At 38.7% G+C, this 19,367-nt stretch overlaps 2 protein-coding genes across 2 annotated transcripts in view; one reads left to right on the forward strand and one right to left on the reverse strand.

The window, feature by feature from the left end:
* LOC122323377 (hippocalcin-like protein 1) overlaps window positions 1-19,367 on the reverse strand; it is a 313,600-nt gene that overhangs the window by 191,274 nt on the left and 102,959 nt on the right. The window lies entirely within an intron of this gene.
* LOC122323373 (cytosolic 5'-nucleotidase 1A-like) lies at window positions 919-12,540 on the forward strand. Its single transcript, XM_043217176.1, is given in 7 exon segments — window positions 919-1,224; window positions 6,096-6,263; window positions 7,216-7,272; window positions 7,274-7,346; window positions 9,586-9,708; window positions 10,472-10,656; window positions 11,333-12,540. Coding segments are annotated over 7 exon segments (1,110 nt in total). The 5' UTR covers window positions 919-1,077; the 3' UTR covers window positions 11,690-12,540.

Genomic DNA, 19,367 nt, shown 5'->3' on the forward strand with positions numbered 1-19,367 from the left:
TTTCAGAATACAACAATGGGCCATTTAACTTTTTATCACTCACATGTTCAGTAAACCAGCGCCACACAGAGAGCAGGGGCTAGTTTACCTAGAAATGGTTTTGAGTACACCAAACTGGGAAATAGAAAGCCCAAAGCGACAGTGTAGATGAATAGGAAGTGGAAATACTTATATTATATAACTTATATTACCCAACTTATATTATAACTTATATTACCCAACACTGTAAGCAGCATCACGCTCACACTCTGCAAATAATATCTAGATGTCATCCAATATGATGAAATCCTTCAGAATGAGAATATAGTTCCTCCCTCACCCAGAAGAGGGCAGCCAACCACTGGACAGGATGGACAGTCTGTCACTCCAGGCCCCGGGCTGTTGTCAGGGCTCCAACTAAACAGCCAATCCCTGGCAAAGGTTGTACATAGGGTCGAAGTGCTGCCTAGCAACTGATTATTGGGTTATGGGTTGTTTTGCCCCATTACAATGACATTAAGGAGACAGCGAGGACAAAGAACTGAGCAGTAACATTTACCTTGGTATTATATCTATCTATCTATCTATCTATCTATCTATCTATCTATCTATCTATCTATCTATCTATCTATCTATCTATCATGTGTGTATTGTTTGTGGGGATGGACTAGTAATAGCAGCTGTCAGGGAAGCCCACTATTCATTGGCTGGAAGATGCTGATCCAATCAGAATATTATATTTTGAGAAAGGGAGAGAGAGCACATGCAGATAGATTAGAGGGAAAGCGAGGTGGGCGGCATGTGCATGAGTGAGAGATGAGTGGGGAGGGAGAAAGAGAGAGAGAGAAGGGGTAGATATCAACACACACCGCGTCACGGCAGCAGATTGCAGGCAGAACGTCAGAGCAGAGCAGGATATAGTCGCTTTGGGACCCGAAGCCAGCACTATCATTAGGCACTGAATCAGGAGTATAGCACCGGATACTGTTCTAACCTAAAGCTGGAGGCATACACTGTGTGCGTGGAAGAGAGGCTGTGCGTGTGAACAGAGACCACAGCCCTGGAGAAGTGTGCCGTTAATGAGAAGAGTTGGGGAGAATGAGTCTTGACCCTGTTCAGGTCATGAAGGGGCAGGACCCCATGCCCAACACCTGCCCGTCAGCCTCAAACGGTGATAGCCCAGCATCCTGGGACGACAGCAAGGACGGCCACGAAAATGTAGCTTCTACAAAGAAGCCCAAATCAGTAAGTGTCCCGTTTGCGAATTCGCATTCAGTTTGTGCATCCCGTACGTCGTGCAGACGGCTTCATCGTGATGTGACTTTTCCTATCTCTTCTGTACTGTTTCTGGCGAGGTCGCACTTTTGTGGGCTATCTAGTGAGCGGGATGTTTACACACACTAGCGCACGTGTTTCACAGCCTACAGGTCACTTTCCCATCGCGCTCATCTGCAGCCTGTCAGAACAGCATAATCACACGAAATACAATTAGGAGAGGGGCATAGCCTTTTATGTTGTGGTGCCTGGTTGTGGTGTCAGTGTTTGTAAAACAGATACAGAACAGGCTTCATGGGAGAGGAGGGGGTAGCTGCACTATTAGGTAGCGGTACTAATGTAAGGAGATAATGCCATCGGAGGTGCAGCAGGTGCAGCTCATTTAAGTCATCCACTGCTTATTTAGGCTCTGCTAACACCGCCCGTAAAGATATCGAAATGCCATCTGTCATATGTTGTGCGTGGTGAATAAAATGCTGACACTGCTCCCAAGGGCAGAGATTTATTAAAGGAGGTTTTGTCTCGACCAGTGCATTTGTTTCTGTAACTTAGAAGTTTAAGCGTGTTATTAAATGGCACAGTCGCTTTAACAGACACAAAAACAGCTCGGCGTGCGCAACAGGCAGCTGGTCAACACCATGTGGATAATTCCCCTCTCCGCCATAGCCTTTAGCTCTATACTTACTCTAAGCGTCACTGGCCTTTTCCAGATCTATTAATAACCTGCAATGCCGTTCTCCTCTTTGTTATCCTCTTGTATTCTCCCGTTTCCAACACTTGCACTGCTTGCCCCAGACTGACCCAGAAGGGATTCATGGTTCCTGTTCCCAGCATTGTGAGCAAAAGAAAGTCATCAGCCCAAAGTTTGCCACTTCGACCTGTATAAATGCCAATTATATTATTTGAGTTTTTATAGACTCTTTCATTACAGTCCGATTACAAAAATCTATATATAAATATAAATATGGACCAGAGGCGTTCATGTACCGTTAATTTCTCAAAATGGGAACCTGCTATTGAAGCGGCTACATATTATTATGATGTACAAACATTTACATGTATTTTGAAGTAATAAATCTTGTAAAATGACAACAGCCGGTGATATGTCTGAAAAGAAATTCATACTCTTATTCAGCGAGCATGCATTGATTTGATCAAAAGTAAAAGTAAGGACTTTTAGATTGTTATGACAAAAATATAATCCATTCGAATAAGCGTTGTTGATGTCTATTCAAAAATTGAATAGACATTTTCTATTGAAAAAAATCTTGAATGAATATTAAATACTTTATAAGAAATATATCCAGAGTAGCAAATCAGTAATATTAGAATGATTTCTTAATGATCAAGTGACACAGAAGACTGAAGTAATGATGCTGAAAATTAAAATAGAAATGTTTCAAAAACTAATAACTTAAAAACAATGGGCTCCTACAACAACAACAATAAAATAATTTAGCCCAACCTGATATTGAATTTGTAAAGCTTGCTTAAACAACCCTGATTACATTTTTATTTTTATTTTTACAAAAATACCACTTGTGGTCTCCACATTAAAGCTCTATTACTCATTAGCTAATAGAGGGCTGGTGTCTTTCTATGCTCACTTTATATTTTTAAAGAATATCCACAGTATACAGCTCGAGTTTCAGCTTCAGCTTGGTCAGAGGGAAAGAAACGCATGCGTTCTCACAAGGATCTGCTAGTGATGCTCAATCTTCAAGCCCCGTGGAGAGTGTAACTGTATCTGTGACAGCATAATTAAAGTGTCTCTATATCAAGAGTCTGAACCATGAATAACACTGCACACTACTGAGCAAGCATTTAGGGAGCTTTTTCAAGCGCCACGGTTTATATAACACATCTCCACAGGAGCGCTAAACAGAGCACTACAATATCACTTACCCATGTGTCTTAGCGAGATACAGTGTTAGTTTTTAAAGCAGAAGCGTTTTTCCAATATTGTTGTTGGTTCGTTTCTCAGTAAGACTTGTCTCTTGTATTTGCTTTCTGCCCCATCTTTGTTTTTTTCTATTTATCATATCACCCTCATTCATATATATATGTATTGTGATATGCCTTACAAAATAGACAAATCTGTATGCCTGTGACGTGGAGGCTGATATGAAATGTTATAATATTTTATGAAGGGACCTGTGCGGCCCAGACCAGGAAGGTGGAGGAGGCATATTCTTTGTAAGTATTTTCAAAGGGTCATGCAGATTTTCGTCTCTGCCGTCTCATTAACAATCTGTTCTGCTTTGCTCTACTAAGCGCATGACCTTTTGACCCACAATACGGACACAAATCGTCAATGCATTTTAGGAGCTCAGTTCGATGGTGCTTTTAGGACATCTGGCAGTCTAAGTCACATTACTGGGTGCAAAGAAAATTCATCTTGAAAATAAATTTCTGTCTCTCAGTTGGTATGTCAGTGTGTCTGCAAGTGGTGCTTAACTAAAGGCAAGAGGTATGTGGCTTTAAGTTTTCATGCGCCTGTGCAGTGCGTTCAACATTTTATTTTTTGATGTATGCATTAGAAATTGTGATTTTCTGTGATTGACCACAAATGAAAGGCAAAAAAAATGGCACTTAAAATTTGAGTATGTTTTTCATGTGCTTATCACACACACACACACACACACACGCACACATGTTGTGTTTACATGTTTTTAATGGTTTTCATACTGTACAGACTGTATGTGTTTTGTTCTACACCTAAACCTTTCCCTTACAGGAAACTATTGGCATTTTAGATTTTCAAAAATTTTTATCCTGTATGTTTTATAAGTTTGTTTCCTCATGGGGACCTAAAAATGTCCCCACGAGGTCAAAATTACTGGTATTCCTATCCTTGTGGGGACATTCGGTCCCTATAACGTGATAAATACCAGGTGCACACACACACACGTGCAGTATGTAATTATAGAAATTATACAGCAGTCAGAAAAATAAACATTAATTTCATGTAAAGTGTTTAGTGACTTAAAAATAGCGCACACAACAATATTATCAATATAAACATCTGAAAAAACAAACAAACATTTGAATATATTATAAAAATGTGAATTTATAAATACATATTTTTCACTAGAATTTAGTCTATAGTCACGGTTCTCAACCCTCAATATTTTAAGGCCCCAGGATAATTTTATTTTATTTTATTTACAGAAACCAGGAGTGGCAAATGTTTGAATAATGAAAAAATAGGTATAAAAACTAAAATGATCAACATGCACAATTTCAGAAGCTTCGATAACAGTGCTCTGTGTGAATTAAATGTTTTGTTTTTTCCTGAGACAATATAATTGTGTATATACACTATAATATATGTTATAAATGATAATATATCACGTATAGCTGCTAAGCGGGCACCAATTTGCCATTTAAACAATTAGGACAGATACTAAACAGCAGGTCAATGTTCACTCGTCCTTATCTGTAAAAGGCTTTTTAGAGTAAATGTTCCTCTAACAATGTGCTGAACAGTTAAATCCTGGCCCCATTCCCTCTATAATGCAGTGGCCACTTATCCACTCTCGTTTTCCGGTAAAGTCTCATTTCCACAACCACCTGAAATACCCTACATCATCAAAACATTTCCCAGTCCTGCTCAAACCTCTGAGGATCTCCCAGCACGAGCGAGAGGCGCGACACGGCTCATCCGAACGGCAAATCATTCCCTGGTTCTTTGGGGAAAGAGACCGTTAACTCATCACAGATCAATTTACACAGGCTTGTCCTTTTCCCATAACCCCGCAGGCAGTACAAGTCTGGGGCTGGAGGGTTGTCGCTCGGTTGAAGGCATGTTGAACAGCACGAACAGAGGTCTGGCTGCGTCATGCGGTAGCCCCTTTCCAAAATTAACTAGCCCTGCTCTTCCTGGTGGTTTCCTGTGACATACTCGGCTGATGTGTGGCAATGTGACTCTACGTAAGCACTGTACATGTTTTATGCTCTGCTGCTGAGAATCACATTACCGATATACCACCTGATGCATCGCCGACAGTTTCCACTAAATTATGTAACAAGCTGACAACATTACTTGGAAATTCATTTTTTGTTTTATGACTGGATCACTTTTAATGGTCGGCGTGGCTGCGTGTGAAATATTGATTGAGCAATAAAATTGGAGAACAGAGCTATCGTAACGACCATTATAATCTCAAATTATCCAGTCGGTCCGATCAACTCTGAAACTGGAGATCCTGATGTGCTCTTCATTAATCGTGCCTCCTCATGAAGCGATCATCTGTAACGACGCATGACTGCTTGCTGTGGAGATATGACTATTGCATTTCATACTTTCAGCTGATTTATGCACTCTAAAGATCTTCTTACTGAAATAGTTCACCCAAAAATGTATATAACTGTGATCATTGCATGTAACGAGTGGTCAATATGGCTTCTGAGCTGTATTTGAAGTCACCTGAAGTTACGTGATACATTAGCGGCACTGTTATTCGATAATTTTTCCCTTTGCGTGTGCTTATGCACTATGTACATATTCAAATGTGGTGCATTAAAGAGATAGCTCGCCCAAAAATGGCTTGAAGGCGAGTAAACAATGGCAGAATTTAACAAGTCTTGCCAGCTTTTAAATAAATGACCTTAAAATGTCACCGGTTCTTGTTTTGAACGGTGTTGGTAATGTACACCAAAAGCAAAAATAGGTTTTTAGGGTTAACTGAAATAAAGATTCATATCTAATATATGATTTGACTTCAGAGGACTTGACAGGACACGAGTTATATAGACCACTCTTATGAAATCGGTGCACGTGCTTTTAACAAGCAGAAGATTTGTAGCGAATGTCTCACTATTTCACCATCCTTATTCAGCCCAAACCAGAGAACGCGGTCACCATTGCTGTGTCGTCACGGGTTCTGTTCCGCACAGAGAAAGAGCAGAAGGTGTTTGAGCAGAAAGGAATAGAGGAGTACCTCAGGTATCAGGTGGAGCACGAAAACGAGCCTTTTGCTCCGGGCCCAGCATTCCCATTTGTTAAGGTAATCACGCACAATAAAAACCAAGCATTGTCAATTTGCAAAGAGTTATACTTTAGATATTGCCTTAAAGGAATACGGTAGTCAACATTCGAAGCGGATCAAAACATTTAATCAAATTAGTCCTAAAAGACAACTTTGATTCACTTTTTTGATCCGCTTCAAATGTTGATTACTGTAGTTCACCCAAAGATGAAAATCTGCTGAAAATGTGCCCACCTTCAGGCCATCCAAGATACGGATGGGTTTGTTTCTTCATCAGAACAGAGGCGGAGAAATGAAATCACTTGCTCAACAGTGGGTCCTCTGCAGTGAATGGGTGCCGTCAGAATAAGTTCTGGTAAGCTGATGATAAAAACATCACAATAACCCAGGAGTAATCCACACGACTCAGTCCATCAGTTAATATCTTGTGAAGTAAAAAGCTGCACAAATTATATAATTAATGCTTTACTTTAAACAGTCCCTTCTGTCCAAAATATGAGTCTACAATCCATAATAACACTTGCTCCGGTGTAAAAAGCTCAGTTGTCTTCTCACATCAAAATCCACAAACATATCATAAACCTGCTGATCTGTGCATATTTCTCTTTTGATTCAGGCAAGATGGCTTTTTTTTTTTACTGGAGAAAGCAATATTATGGCTAGCAGGCTATTATTCACCACATAGATTATATATTGTATTACAAACACAAATGTAAATGTAATACTTGTGAATTATCATGATGTTTTTATCAGCTATTTGATTCTCTTATTCTCATGCTGTGCAAGTGATGTAACACTAAATCTTTCCAAGCCTGTTCCAAAGCAAACAAATTCATCTACATCTTTGATGGCCTGAAGGTAAGTACCATTCGGGGTAAACTGTTGCTTTATCAGTATTGACCGCAATGCAATGTTATCACTGTCTACTACTTACTTCCTTTGATTAGACACACATTATTTTGCGTTTAAGGCACTGGAGGCAGTAAACAGCCGGCTGCGGGAGCTTTATCCAGAAAGCGAGGAGCTTTTACGATATCGTGCTGGTAACCTACAACCACGCTCACGTGGGCATCAGACTCATCAACACCATCAACTACCACAGTACGTATACTGTGCTGACCTTCTAATAGCCTGCATTTATACTTTCCACAAACACGCACATGGTCAGAAAGGTCCATTCTTATAAGATAAACAATGCTACCGTCGACAATAGATGATAGGCTAATTATTATTAGGGATAGTTCACTTAACAATGAAAACCGCCATGATTTGCTCATTTAAAAAAGACAGAAATAAAGGTGCCTTCATGAAATCATAAACCACAAATCAGTATAATGCTATGCTACATTACTGACAGTCAATAAGTCATAGGAACGGGATACGGGGTAACGTCGTGTCACCGAGGACACAAAACTGTCAACGCAAATGTTTTCTTAGAAGATAAATCTCCAGCTGGCCAATCATATCTTCCCACAGAGATGCATGTGACACTCTAACCTTTGTATCACAAGCCAGCCACTTCCTGCTCAGCTCCTGCAGCGCCCCAGCTGGACTGGTTTTGATCGTTCCGGTGGCTGACTGGAGAAAAACAAACATCTCTCCATCCTTTGGCCTCTCTTTGGACAAAACAACAAATACGAGGATATGAACTGACGTTTCAAGAAACATTTGAAGTCGGAACTTCACGTCCCGAACCATGAAGATGTTAGATAAAAATGTGATTCTAATTCCCCAGCAGTTCCAAAACATTACACAAAGCGCATAACAAATAAGAATGGACCTATTTTTCTTTCATCTAAAAGCCCAATAATTATTTTCCAGATTTTTATTTTTTTGAGGCTTTGAAACAAGAGCTAATCAGGTTACATGAAGGATTATTTAAAAGTATCAAGAGTGTTGAAAGTGTCTCTCATGTTTCTGTGCTAAACAAATAAAACCTGTTAGCCTGTAGATGCATACACAATCGTATTCAATAATCATGTTCATACTTTTTAAATGACTTATAATTATAATCACTTAGCGATATCAGTTAATGACGTCATTTCACAGGTATTGAGGCGTCATCAGCCAATCACATAGCACTGAACTCAAATCATTTCCTCTCACCTGAGCCTTTTTATCTCATTTATCTTAATTGTAATGTCTCCTACCTGCATATATCTTGTTATTTAATGGTTCTCTGTAATGCTTGATTCCTAAATGGCCAGTCAGGGCATCCTCTGGTCAAAGTTTAAAAAAATGTGTAAAACTGTATATTTGACACTTTTTAAGAACAGAAAAAGAATAGAAAGTGCTAGAGTTAGAGGGTCAGATGAAGATGGAAGAGATGTGTTTTTAGCTGAATCTTGAAGATGGCTAAGGTCTTAGCTGCTCAGATTGAGTTCAATGATGAAGAGTTATTGCAAAATTATTCTCATTATCTCAAAAGAACACCCTACTCCGGGATGCTGATGGGGGTTGATTTGATCCCTTCTTGTGCTCCTCAGCAAACTTGGCTTGACAAGTCCTGTAAATCAGACCTGTCCCTGATGTCTTACTGGGCTGGCAGCACCCAAGTGTCAGGCTAAAAGGAGCGCATTACCCCAACATTTCCCACCAGTCTAAGCTTTCCATCTGTTAAACCGTTCATAACCGAGGTGTCGAAATAGCGAAATCTTTTCATTTAAGACTATGGCCGTTTAAACGCTCCTTAAATGAAACCTCTTTTCGTTTTGTACAGGCCGTTCGTTTTAATGATGAATTAGCTAATACCGCGTTTGATAAATGTATTAAAATGTGTACTTGCGTGAAAGGAAGACTCCGGTCATATTTTATATGGAAACAAGAGAGCTGAATTAATACCGACTTTATCTCCGTAAACAAAATAATCATGGTTAAATGAAATAGAGCTTTTTTACAACTCGTTGTTTTTATGCAGTACTAAAAACGCACCACTAGGTGTCACTATAAACCACACACTGCCAAAGCAGCAGCATTTATATCTACAGATAAACGCTCTTTTTATGTATCACACATACCTTTTGGGTAAATAAATTACAAAGGGTACATTTTATGGATACTGCTCCAGGGCATCTTTTGTAAGCTACGTTTTTTTTTGAGATGAGAGCGTAAAAATAAATAAGTAATAAATAATAATGATAATAATAATAATAAAACAAAAGCATCAGACTGGGTGCTGGCTATGATAATATCCGATTAAACGTGTAACAATAGCTCGAGTGCAGTGCAACTTGCTTTGGATAAAAGGGTCTGCCAAATGCATAAATGTAAATGTAAATGTAATAATATCTGGCTCTCATGAAATGTTAATTGCTGTTTAATATTCTTCTCTCGTCTCCAGATCTATTCATTGAGCGCTTCTGCATGACAGGAGGCAGCAGCCCCATTGGGTACCTGAAAGCGTGGCATACAAACTTGTATTTGTCTGCTGATGCTGAAAAGGTTCAGGAAGCCCTCGCTGAAGGTTAGTACACAGGAAATATCTGATAACACATGACTGACTAGTACTTCATCTTGTAGCACAGTTACATTCAGTGAAGGACATTTTTGATTTTTTTTTGCCCAACAAGCACTGCAACCAAGTGCAAACAAGAGACCTTTGATGTTTTTTTAGTAAATAGAATATTCATAGGACTTTTTCCCAGCCAAATACAGTTGCAAATGACAATGTTTTAATTAAATTGCATTCACAGTAAGAGTAATAGCGCTGGTTTAAGTGCAGATATGTCTCGGTAACATACAAAGTGTAGCAAAACCATGCAGTCAACTTACGAAGAAACTTTAAAAATCACAAACAGGTGTGCCTTACAGACATTATACTTGTAATATATATTTAGATGTCAATGTCTATGAATGATGAAAAGTGCTAAATGACTTAGTGCTCATGATGACTCCAAAGGAATTGCTCTTGCAGTCTGCCATTTAAAGATCCTCTCATTAAATGAACTTTTGAGCATGAGCACCATATTGTGTGTTGCTTTGTTCACATATTACAGTAATAATATTAACCATTGCAGAAAGAATTGTGCATGTAAAATAAGCTAAATAAACCTATCTGAAGTGGGGGAATGCATTGAACTCCAGACTGACTTCACAATCCAGTGACCTATTTGTTTTTTCTGAGGCTTAATGGCTCCTAATGTCTTTAAAGGACATCCCTTAAATGTCATTCGTGCTTTTTCTTTTAAAGCGGTGAGCTTTATCTTTGTCCTTGTATTTCCTTACAGGGATTGCAGCAGCCACCATGTTTATGCCAGAAAAACAAATCGAGGTGTCCGAGACCCAGCTGAGAGTGGCATTTGATGGCGACGCTGTTCTTTTCTCCGACGAGTCTGAGCGTATTTTTAAAGCCCACGGCCTGGACAAGTTCTTCGAGCACGAGAGGGAAAACGAAAACAGACTGCTAGATCACGTAAGCACTGTTATTGGTTCCCATTTGAACGGTTTATAGTTTAAACACGATACAGAACAGATGCGGAATGCCTTTTTAAAGGAACAGTTATATCAAAAATGAAAACTTGATTAAAATGTACCCTTAGGCCGTCAAAAAGATGGACATGAGTTTGTTTCTTCATTAGAACGGCTTTGCAGAAATGTAACATTACATAACTTGCTCACCAATAGAATTGCTCATCTGAATTGACGTCAGAAAGAGAGTCCGGTCTTGATCTGTGCAAATCTCTCTCTTGATTAAGACAGAGACAACGTTTTAACTAGAGAATATGTTATATATAAAGGACTGAGAAGCATTGAGTAGCAGTGGTTTAAAGTTAAGGATTATTATGATGTTTTTAATCCGCTTTTTGTACTCTCTGACGGCACCCATTCGCCATAGAGGATCCAGTAGTGAGCAAGAGAAACCATTTTTGGATGAACTATTCCTTTAAATTGTATATTTTTTATCATTTGGTGCCACTAGTTGAGTAAAAAATGACAAATTTCACTTTTAAATGAGCAGATATAATATGTAAAATTTTTATATAAAGCTAAATCTCTAAGAACAGGACTGAGTGTCTTTGTTCTTTAATGTAGTTGATGCTATATAGACATGTTTATATTTCTGTTTAATATTTCTGTCTATCGCACAGGGGCCACTCAAGGGCTTCCTGGAAGTGCTCGGGAAGCTTCAGAAGAAATTCTACGCTAAAGGCCACCGTATGGACTGTCCCATCCGCACCTACCTCGTGACGGCCCGCAGCGCAGCCAGCTCCGGGATCCGTGCCTTAAAGACTCTCCGTGCCTGGGGACTGGAGACGGACGAGGCTCTTTTCCTGGCTGGGGCCCCGAAAGGCCCCATGCTGGAGAAAATCCGGCCCCACATCTACTTCGATGACCAGATGTTTCACGTGGAGGGTGCTGTAGAGATGGGCGCCATCGCCGCCCATGTGCCCTATGGGATTGCACAGAAATACCCTCATAAAAAAAGCACCAGTGCAGGAAAATAACAAAGACGAGTGGGGAAAAACACAAAGAGGCTCATTATGTTCTGGAAGCGACGTTCAAGTTGCAGATATCTTTATTTTTTTGTGCACTCATTGGATCAGGACCTCGGTTTTCTCTCGGCCTTCTATGCAAGGACACAACATTTAACCAACTAAAGATTCAACCCTGTATTGTTCTTCTGCACTGCCTCAACATCAGTAATTCTGTACATGACTTTTGAAATATGCATTATGAATGAAATCTGACCGATGTGCCTCTGCTGAAGCACTGCAGCGAACGGTCATTTTCATCTAAGCATACGTTTCTCAGCGACGGTTTGTCAAAATATACATGACATCCACTTACTGTTAAAAAGGAACGAGTGCTGCTGTTTCTATACGTAAAGTGACTAAGGAAAAGGAGTGATATTCAAACGGCGTTTACACAGTGTTTTGAACCTCACTGTATAATTCAGCAATAGACTCTGAAGGGTGTTCTTGTTTGTTGCTGTAGATGGTGGTCTGCGAACAAAACTACAGTATGATTTTATGTAATCTAACGTATGTGGTCGTATATAATGGATGGAGTGTTAGTCTGTAATGTAACGTTCGATATTGATAAGAAGCCATAATATTTTACATATGAGAAAATGAAATACTCGGAATCTAGAAAGCCACGAGCAGTCAATGATATATTTTATCTTTACACTGTACTTTTTGTTTTTCATCTGCATTCAATATACACTACTGCTTAAAGAATTCAGAGTTAGTAATATATTTTGAAACTAATTATTTTGTTAAGCAAGGACGCATTAGATTCCACCAAAAATATTAAGCATGACTGTTTTCAATATTGATAATGTTTCTTGAGGAGCAAAGCGCGTATTAGAAATGATTTCTGAAGGATTGTGATGCTGAAATAATGATGCTGAAAATTCAGCTTTGCATCATTTTAAAATACATTACAGCAGAAACAGTTTCAAAACAGAAAATAGTTGTTTTGTATTGCGATAATATTTTACAATATTACCATTTTCATATTTTTGATCAAATAAATGCAGTCTTGAGCATAAAATACTTATTTCAAAACCTTACTAATAAGCGTTTGATTAATGGTGGAAACATATTTTTGACAGAAACCATTGTGAAGTACTGATTACTTTTGTGTCCTGCACCAATTATTAAATTACGGATTAGCCTAAAAAACTAGCAAAGGCTGGTCCACCCGTGTCTCACAGGCCTCGGATGAAACATCAGTATATTTAGTTATTCTTAGCCAAGGCAATTAGACATGTTTGTATTATGAAATTAAAAAGTTCAATTATTGTATGCAAAAGGGAATGTATAACTGGTCTACAGATGTCGTCCCCTGCTAGTTAACTGGTATAAAGAGAACATGCGGTTAAACCGTGCTGTATTTCTACTGAGCTTCATTACCCGCCACTCTTTCTCTGCAAATGCATTTATCATGCAGTTAATGTCATTTCTTGTTTACACATAATCCCTGGCTTGGCATCTGCCACACAAATAAAAGTTATCATCAATATGCTTTAATTGGTAACTGCCTATTTCTGCTTTGGGGTAGTGAAAACTTTATTTCCTTATTATTATTCTTCACATGTTTCCTTCGCTGTTTAGTAATGTTTTGCCGCATCCATCCTATAAACATTATTGGAACAAATTGTGTTGAAGTGAGTGTTCAGTCTGTCTCTTTAAATTAATCCACCTCTCATTGTAAAATCTGCACAAAATGTGACAGACTAGCTGCCTCCTCCATAACTGTTTATTTAAAAAGATGTGCCACTGTGCAGTTATTCTAATATGGGCCGAGAATGCCAATATTATGAAGGGCAAAATATATATAATGCAATAATTATCATACAGTGTATATGTAATTTTAAAAGACACATTATATGTGATTTGAGGTATATTCAGGGAAACTAGCTACTTTTTCAACAATTATGCTGGATTTCAAAAGACCCCAATTTCCTCTATTATCTTATTTATAGCCACAGTTACGAAACAAGGCTTGTTCATTTTTCCAAACAATATTTCACAGGCATTTTTAGATTCTGTAAAAACCGCCTAATAACATATCTTACATTATCAGCTAATGTCATGATTACAGATAGTCAAAGACATTTCCGACTCCGAGTAAACCTTCTAATAGAAAAAAATAAGGTCACTGACTTTAGTCATCGAAGCAAACATCATTTCAGCTTTCATTGTGCTCTTTGTAATCGCAACTGCAATAGACATGGAGAACGTATTGTTCTCTTGAACTTTACATACAGCGTACAGGACGTTCTGTTCTGATCGAATGAAGGGTTTTTAACGGTTTTTGCTTTTAGAAACTAATGTGCAAAATCTACCTTGATACAAAAGGTAAAAGTTCGGGGAATGCAGAATTTTGTGAGGACACAGAACTTTTGTATCCATGTGCAAGGTGGCACAAAAAAGTCTTATCAGTTTCACCGTCAGCATATTTCCCTGCAAATGCTGCGTAGACAAAAGAGTAATTGCATAATAGTCCTTCAGCTGTTTCTTGTTCGGTATAAAGAATAAAATGTTTCATAAAATTGCAATATGTTTCAGCAATCGTGGCGTGCACCTCCTCAGCATCACATTAGGTGGCGGCAGTGCTTTATGCGATCATCAACGACTGCGGAAGATCTAGAAACTGAAGACCTCAGAAACATTATTAATGCTACCACAACATCAACGTAAATCTCTTTAAACATTGATGAATAAGGAGCATTTATAGACGGTTATTATTTAGTGTCATCCTACTTCAGTGCGAGAGCCTAAAAACAGGACTAAAATTCGTCAGTGTCCAAGTACTCGTTAAGCTCAGTGAGGTTTTGAAACTAAAAGAGAAGAAATGAATGCCTTCTCTGTTGATCATTGCTGCTGGTGCCAATTACCCAGAAGCCTCGCCAAACTGCAGGCGCAGATAAACTAGAGGGCTATCAAGCAACTGTGCCTCTGAGGCGCCATCGTGGTAATGAGGCCATCGTTGTCCACCCCATGTGTAGTGATTGATCAGAGATCGTTTCCATTTTATTACTTGTGAGAAGTGCTGGGGAGGGACTTCTGCCATCTGGCTGACTTTATTAATACACTGTTCTCAAACACTCTGTAAATAAGCAAATGAAAATCTGCCGCTAAACTGAATTTCAAGAAAACTGTCATTTGACACCGGCTGATTAAGAAGCCCAGTTTAGGATGTATTTTGACAACAGCCGGACTTGAATGCTCAAATGAATAGGATCAGTTCACCCAAGAATGAAAATTAGCTGAAAATTTAATATTGCATCAGTGGCTCACTAATGGATCCTCTGCAGTGAATGGGTGCCGTCAAAATCAGCGTCCAAAGTTGATAAAAACATCTTAATAATCAAAAAATCAGTCCAGTTCATCTTGCATATAAGAAATAAAGCCATGGATATAATTGACATGTAGCCAAAGACATTTCCAGTACTGAATAAAACAGACCAGAAAAGAACTAAATAAATATGTGGGTGGATTTGAATGTGAGAGGATGAACCTTTTTCACTTAAGTAACATCTTGATGGTTTGTTTATGACAACATGCAGATAATAACTGATGGAGTCATGTTGTGGATTATTGCAATGTTCCACAACAGACTCTCATTCTGACGGCACCCATTCACTGCAAAGGATCCATTGGTGAATTTCTCTAAATCTGTTCTGTTGAAGAAATGAACTCATTTACTGCACGGGAGACCTGAAGGTGAGTGAAGTTTTTCAACGCGCTATCACTTTAAGAAAAGGTATAACTGCTAACATAATTTTCTTCTGACAAATTTAAATGAATGAGGATGCATGTTGTGAACAATTTTCCCACAGAGGCACTTCAAACTGATTATGTGTGATGAAGCTTACAGAACCTGAATTCTGCCTTCAAATCGACGGTGATGCCGGTACAGTTTTGCTTGCTTGGGGAAAGCCATGCTGCACGCACTCGGGAAAATAAATTCATAACACTTTTATTTCCTTCCTGTGGTTCTGCAGTCGGTTCATTGTGCACTGGCTTGATAAGGGTCTCGCAGAGTGGAACATTACAAGTCGAGGCAAATTTGTGGTTTTTGATGTGCCTGTTTTGTCGGAGACACATTAAGAATCGCATTTTATGTTGAAATAATGAGCGTGGAATTTTTTTAGAGCGACCTTAGGTCAGCATGCACACAAATCTAAACAAACCGAAGCTCACTGTGTAGATACTTTTGACAGCTGCTCTGTTGTGACATTTGCCAGGCTCGGCTAATTAGAGTGCCTGCACAAAAATGCACAATGCAGGCATAAAAGCATTTCTTTAGTCGCAACAAGATGTTAGCGGTTCTGCGTGCGCTTTGGCAGTTTGTATGTGCTGTACTCGCACCATTACGTCCTGTAGTATTAGGCTGAACCAGCTGCGATCTGATGGGTGGAAGACTGTGACCGATTTATTACGAGCTAGTGAGCTGAAGCCACATCCAAACCTGGTGCAGACAGATGGAGAAAAGTGCCGTGAACTCATATGATCTGCCACAATGCCGGGTCGCCCTCTCTCTCAGCACGGCCTCGCTTCGCTTAATCATGCAGTCTCCACCGCTGATGTGTCTATGCGTATTCAGACCGATGCTTTAGCAAATATATTCCACAGGAAAACATCTTCTCATCAGATAGACCGCAGCAGGTTCTGTGTACACCTAATGTTTAATATCCTGCCTAAAATCGATAGCCTCGTGGTTCTTTGATGGCAGCCAATGAAATGGCCTTTGTGGCAATGAGGTAATAGTGAGGTAATTGCCAGACTTTGTACTAATAACAATAATTAGTCCCTATCAGCAGCTGCGGGAATTCATTAGGGAAAATGTGGGAGATTGGATGGGGTATGGCCCCGGGGAGTTAATCATTATTATAATCCAGTGCCACGACTGACCACGCAATTGGACTATAAGGGGAATTTGCAGCTGTTTTTGCCCCTTTCTTTATGAGTTTTGCCACATGAACATATGCCATCATACAATTGCAGATAATTACACCTAAACATAAAATGTAAACAAAAAATGAGCTCAAAAAAGTGTCCCTTGTTAATTATTTTCATGCCTGCTACCAGATCTTTGATACAGAGATCTACATTTATTATGCATAAAGACACATACATACAGCATAAAATATTTACATCTATATGCTTTTATATTCTTATATTTAATATTTAAACATATTTTTCTCAAACGTATACATGCCTAATAAATATACACAGTACACGCATATTATGTAAACAGAAACTTTTCACGATTAATCGTTTGATACTATCTCAGCCTCGCACACAATTTATTTTAATAACTCCGATTGAATTCATCTGAAAGAAGAAAGTCACATACACCTAGGATGCTTCAAAGGTGAGTAAAAGATCATTTTCATTTCTTGGTGAACTATTGGTTTAATGAAGGAAAAGCCTTCGTGTTTAAGACTGTGATGATGAGCTCTTATCAGGATCAATTAATAGCTGGGTTTTCAAGAGTATGTGAAATATTCTTGAAGTCAGGATTAAAACGGATCAAAGATTTCATAAGGTCATGCTGCAGCTTCTCATCAGCTGTATTTAGCTGCATTTATCGATTATCTCTGATGATCAACGCATTCGGCACAAACACACCCTATTGTCCCTTTGATTGACAGCGTTGAGGTAGACATCAAATGCAACTGCAAAAGGAATTGACAGGTTACATGCATAGAAAAAGAAATGTGGCAATTAATATTGCTATTGAAATATGTCAGGCTCATAGCTCAATCGGACTTTCTTTTTTCATTTCAAATGTGCAGGGAAAACAGTCACGCAAGATTTGGAATTGCATTTGTGTTATGTCACAATTTGAAAATACAATTTGCAGTTCCATTTGAAAGTAGTCTGTTATTGTCGCGACATTTCCACACCTCAGAAACGTGAAACGAAAGCAAAACAACCTGTGATTGGTTGTTTGGCATGTCAGTCAAATGGCCTCATGGGCGGGACTTGGCCAATAAACTCTACCATAGCTGCCCTCGGTATGAAGGTCTGGATAAAAAGACTTTTTGCTGTAACGCACGCATCTCTTCATCAGACCAGTGTCTGGACTCCTACAGCCCAAGAACAACAGCCTAATTTGAGTGTGAATGAGTCCTGACGGATCCATCAAGCTTCACCAAAATACCTCTGATCAGCCCGAGCCATTAGTTTAGGCTGACAGGCCTGAATAGATGACAGGGAGCTGGAAGGAGCCAAGTATTGGTACAAAGCCTCGCTCCCTTGCGACAGCTCTACTGAAATGTCTCCTTAAGCAAGCATGCAGATCTAATCAATAAGCTCATACACTGCCGGCCATTGATTTCCGTTGTTGGCTAAAAGCAACAGTTAGACGCATTCTTCTACCTGCGTCTTCAAAAAAGAACAGCGATTTCTCTTTTTTCCCCCACTGTCGTCTTCGTGGAACTGAATTGAGGCAGACAAGGATTTGTGTAATTACTTAACACTGACGTCTTTGTTGCAAGCTTATATGATGGTGACATTTAGACATTTCATATGACTTCAAAGCATATGTGTCCTTTATTATAACGTGAATTCATAAATTTATTTATTTCATATCTCTCTGGTGCTGAACCTGGATTCAATGGTCGGCAGGAGGTATCCATAGCAACAGGATGAGGTTGTCCCTTGGTGTGGGCAATCTATGGTCAATCTTTACAGTATTTATTAAATTAGAAACAGCTTATTGCTGTCTCCATAGTAACCAGAGCCCAAGTAGCACCATTAGAGCAATCATGCATAACTTAACTTGGGCTCCGCACAAGAACAGGGTTCTTTATATTAATTAACACTTTAATAAGTGAACTCACGGTTTTTAAAGTCTAAGAGAACTCTTTAAAAATATGATATGTTTTTATAATGTGTTTTTATAATGATATTTGGCAGCAAGTTTACTTTACAAGTTGTAAACATAAATATTTGTTAATGCTAATAGATATTGTTTAATAATAATAGTATATATATGTTTAATATGATTAATCTTTGTGAGAAGCATGATGCTGTTTATAGGAAAACACATTAGGTAAATTTATAATAAGTGTGGTTGTTGTTAAATAAAACTATAGTAGTTGAAATTAGTTAAAGTAGGGAAAAAACGGATATAAAAATAGAAATATTTAAACGAAAAGCTACAAATACTATAACAAATATTTTACAAGTAATGGAAAAAAGAAAAGTTAAAGTTAAATAAATAAAATGCTCTGATTAGTATAAAACAATACGTCTGAATTAAATTACAGTAAAAATTGTTTACTGTAATTATATATATACGCTTTAATTTGAATCAAAAAGAGCACTGACAATGGCGTATGCATTATGTTGCTGTGATCCCCAATTAAAAAGTAAAGTTGCTGTTTTTATTTTCTTTCCATAAAAAATATTCTTGGAGCTTCATAACGTTATTGTTGAACCACTGATGGCAGATGGACTATTCTGATGATGTATGGCATTCAGTGCAACAGTCACAAGCCACTCGGTTTTCATTTCCATTTTTCGGGGAGCATTTAAGGCTTTTTATTAGACAGCACAGTTGAGAGCAGACCGAAAAGTATCGGTATCAGCAGAGGACCTAGAGGCAGGAATCAGACTCCACCATGAGCACAGTTGTGCCGTATGTCCGTTTGAAACGTGA

This window comes from Puntigrus tetrazona, chromosome 19, assembly GCF_018831695.1.
Source record: "Puntigrus tetrazona isolate hp1 chromosome 19, ASM1883169v1, whole genome shotgun sequence".
In the NCBI taxonomy this organism is placed as follows: Eukaryota; Metazoa; Chordata; class Actinopteri; order Cypriniformes; family Cyprinidae; genus Puntigrus; species Puntigrus tetrazona.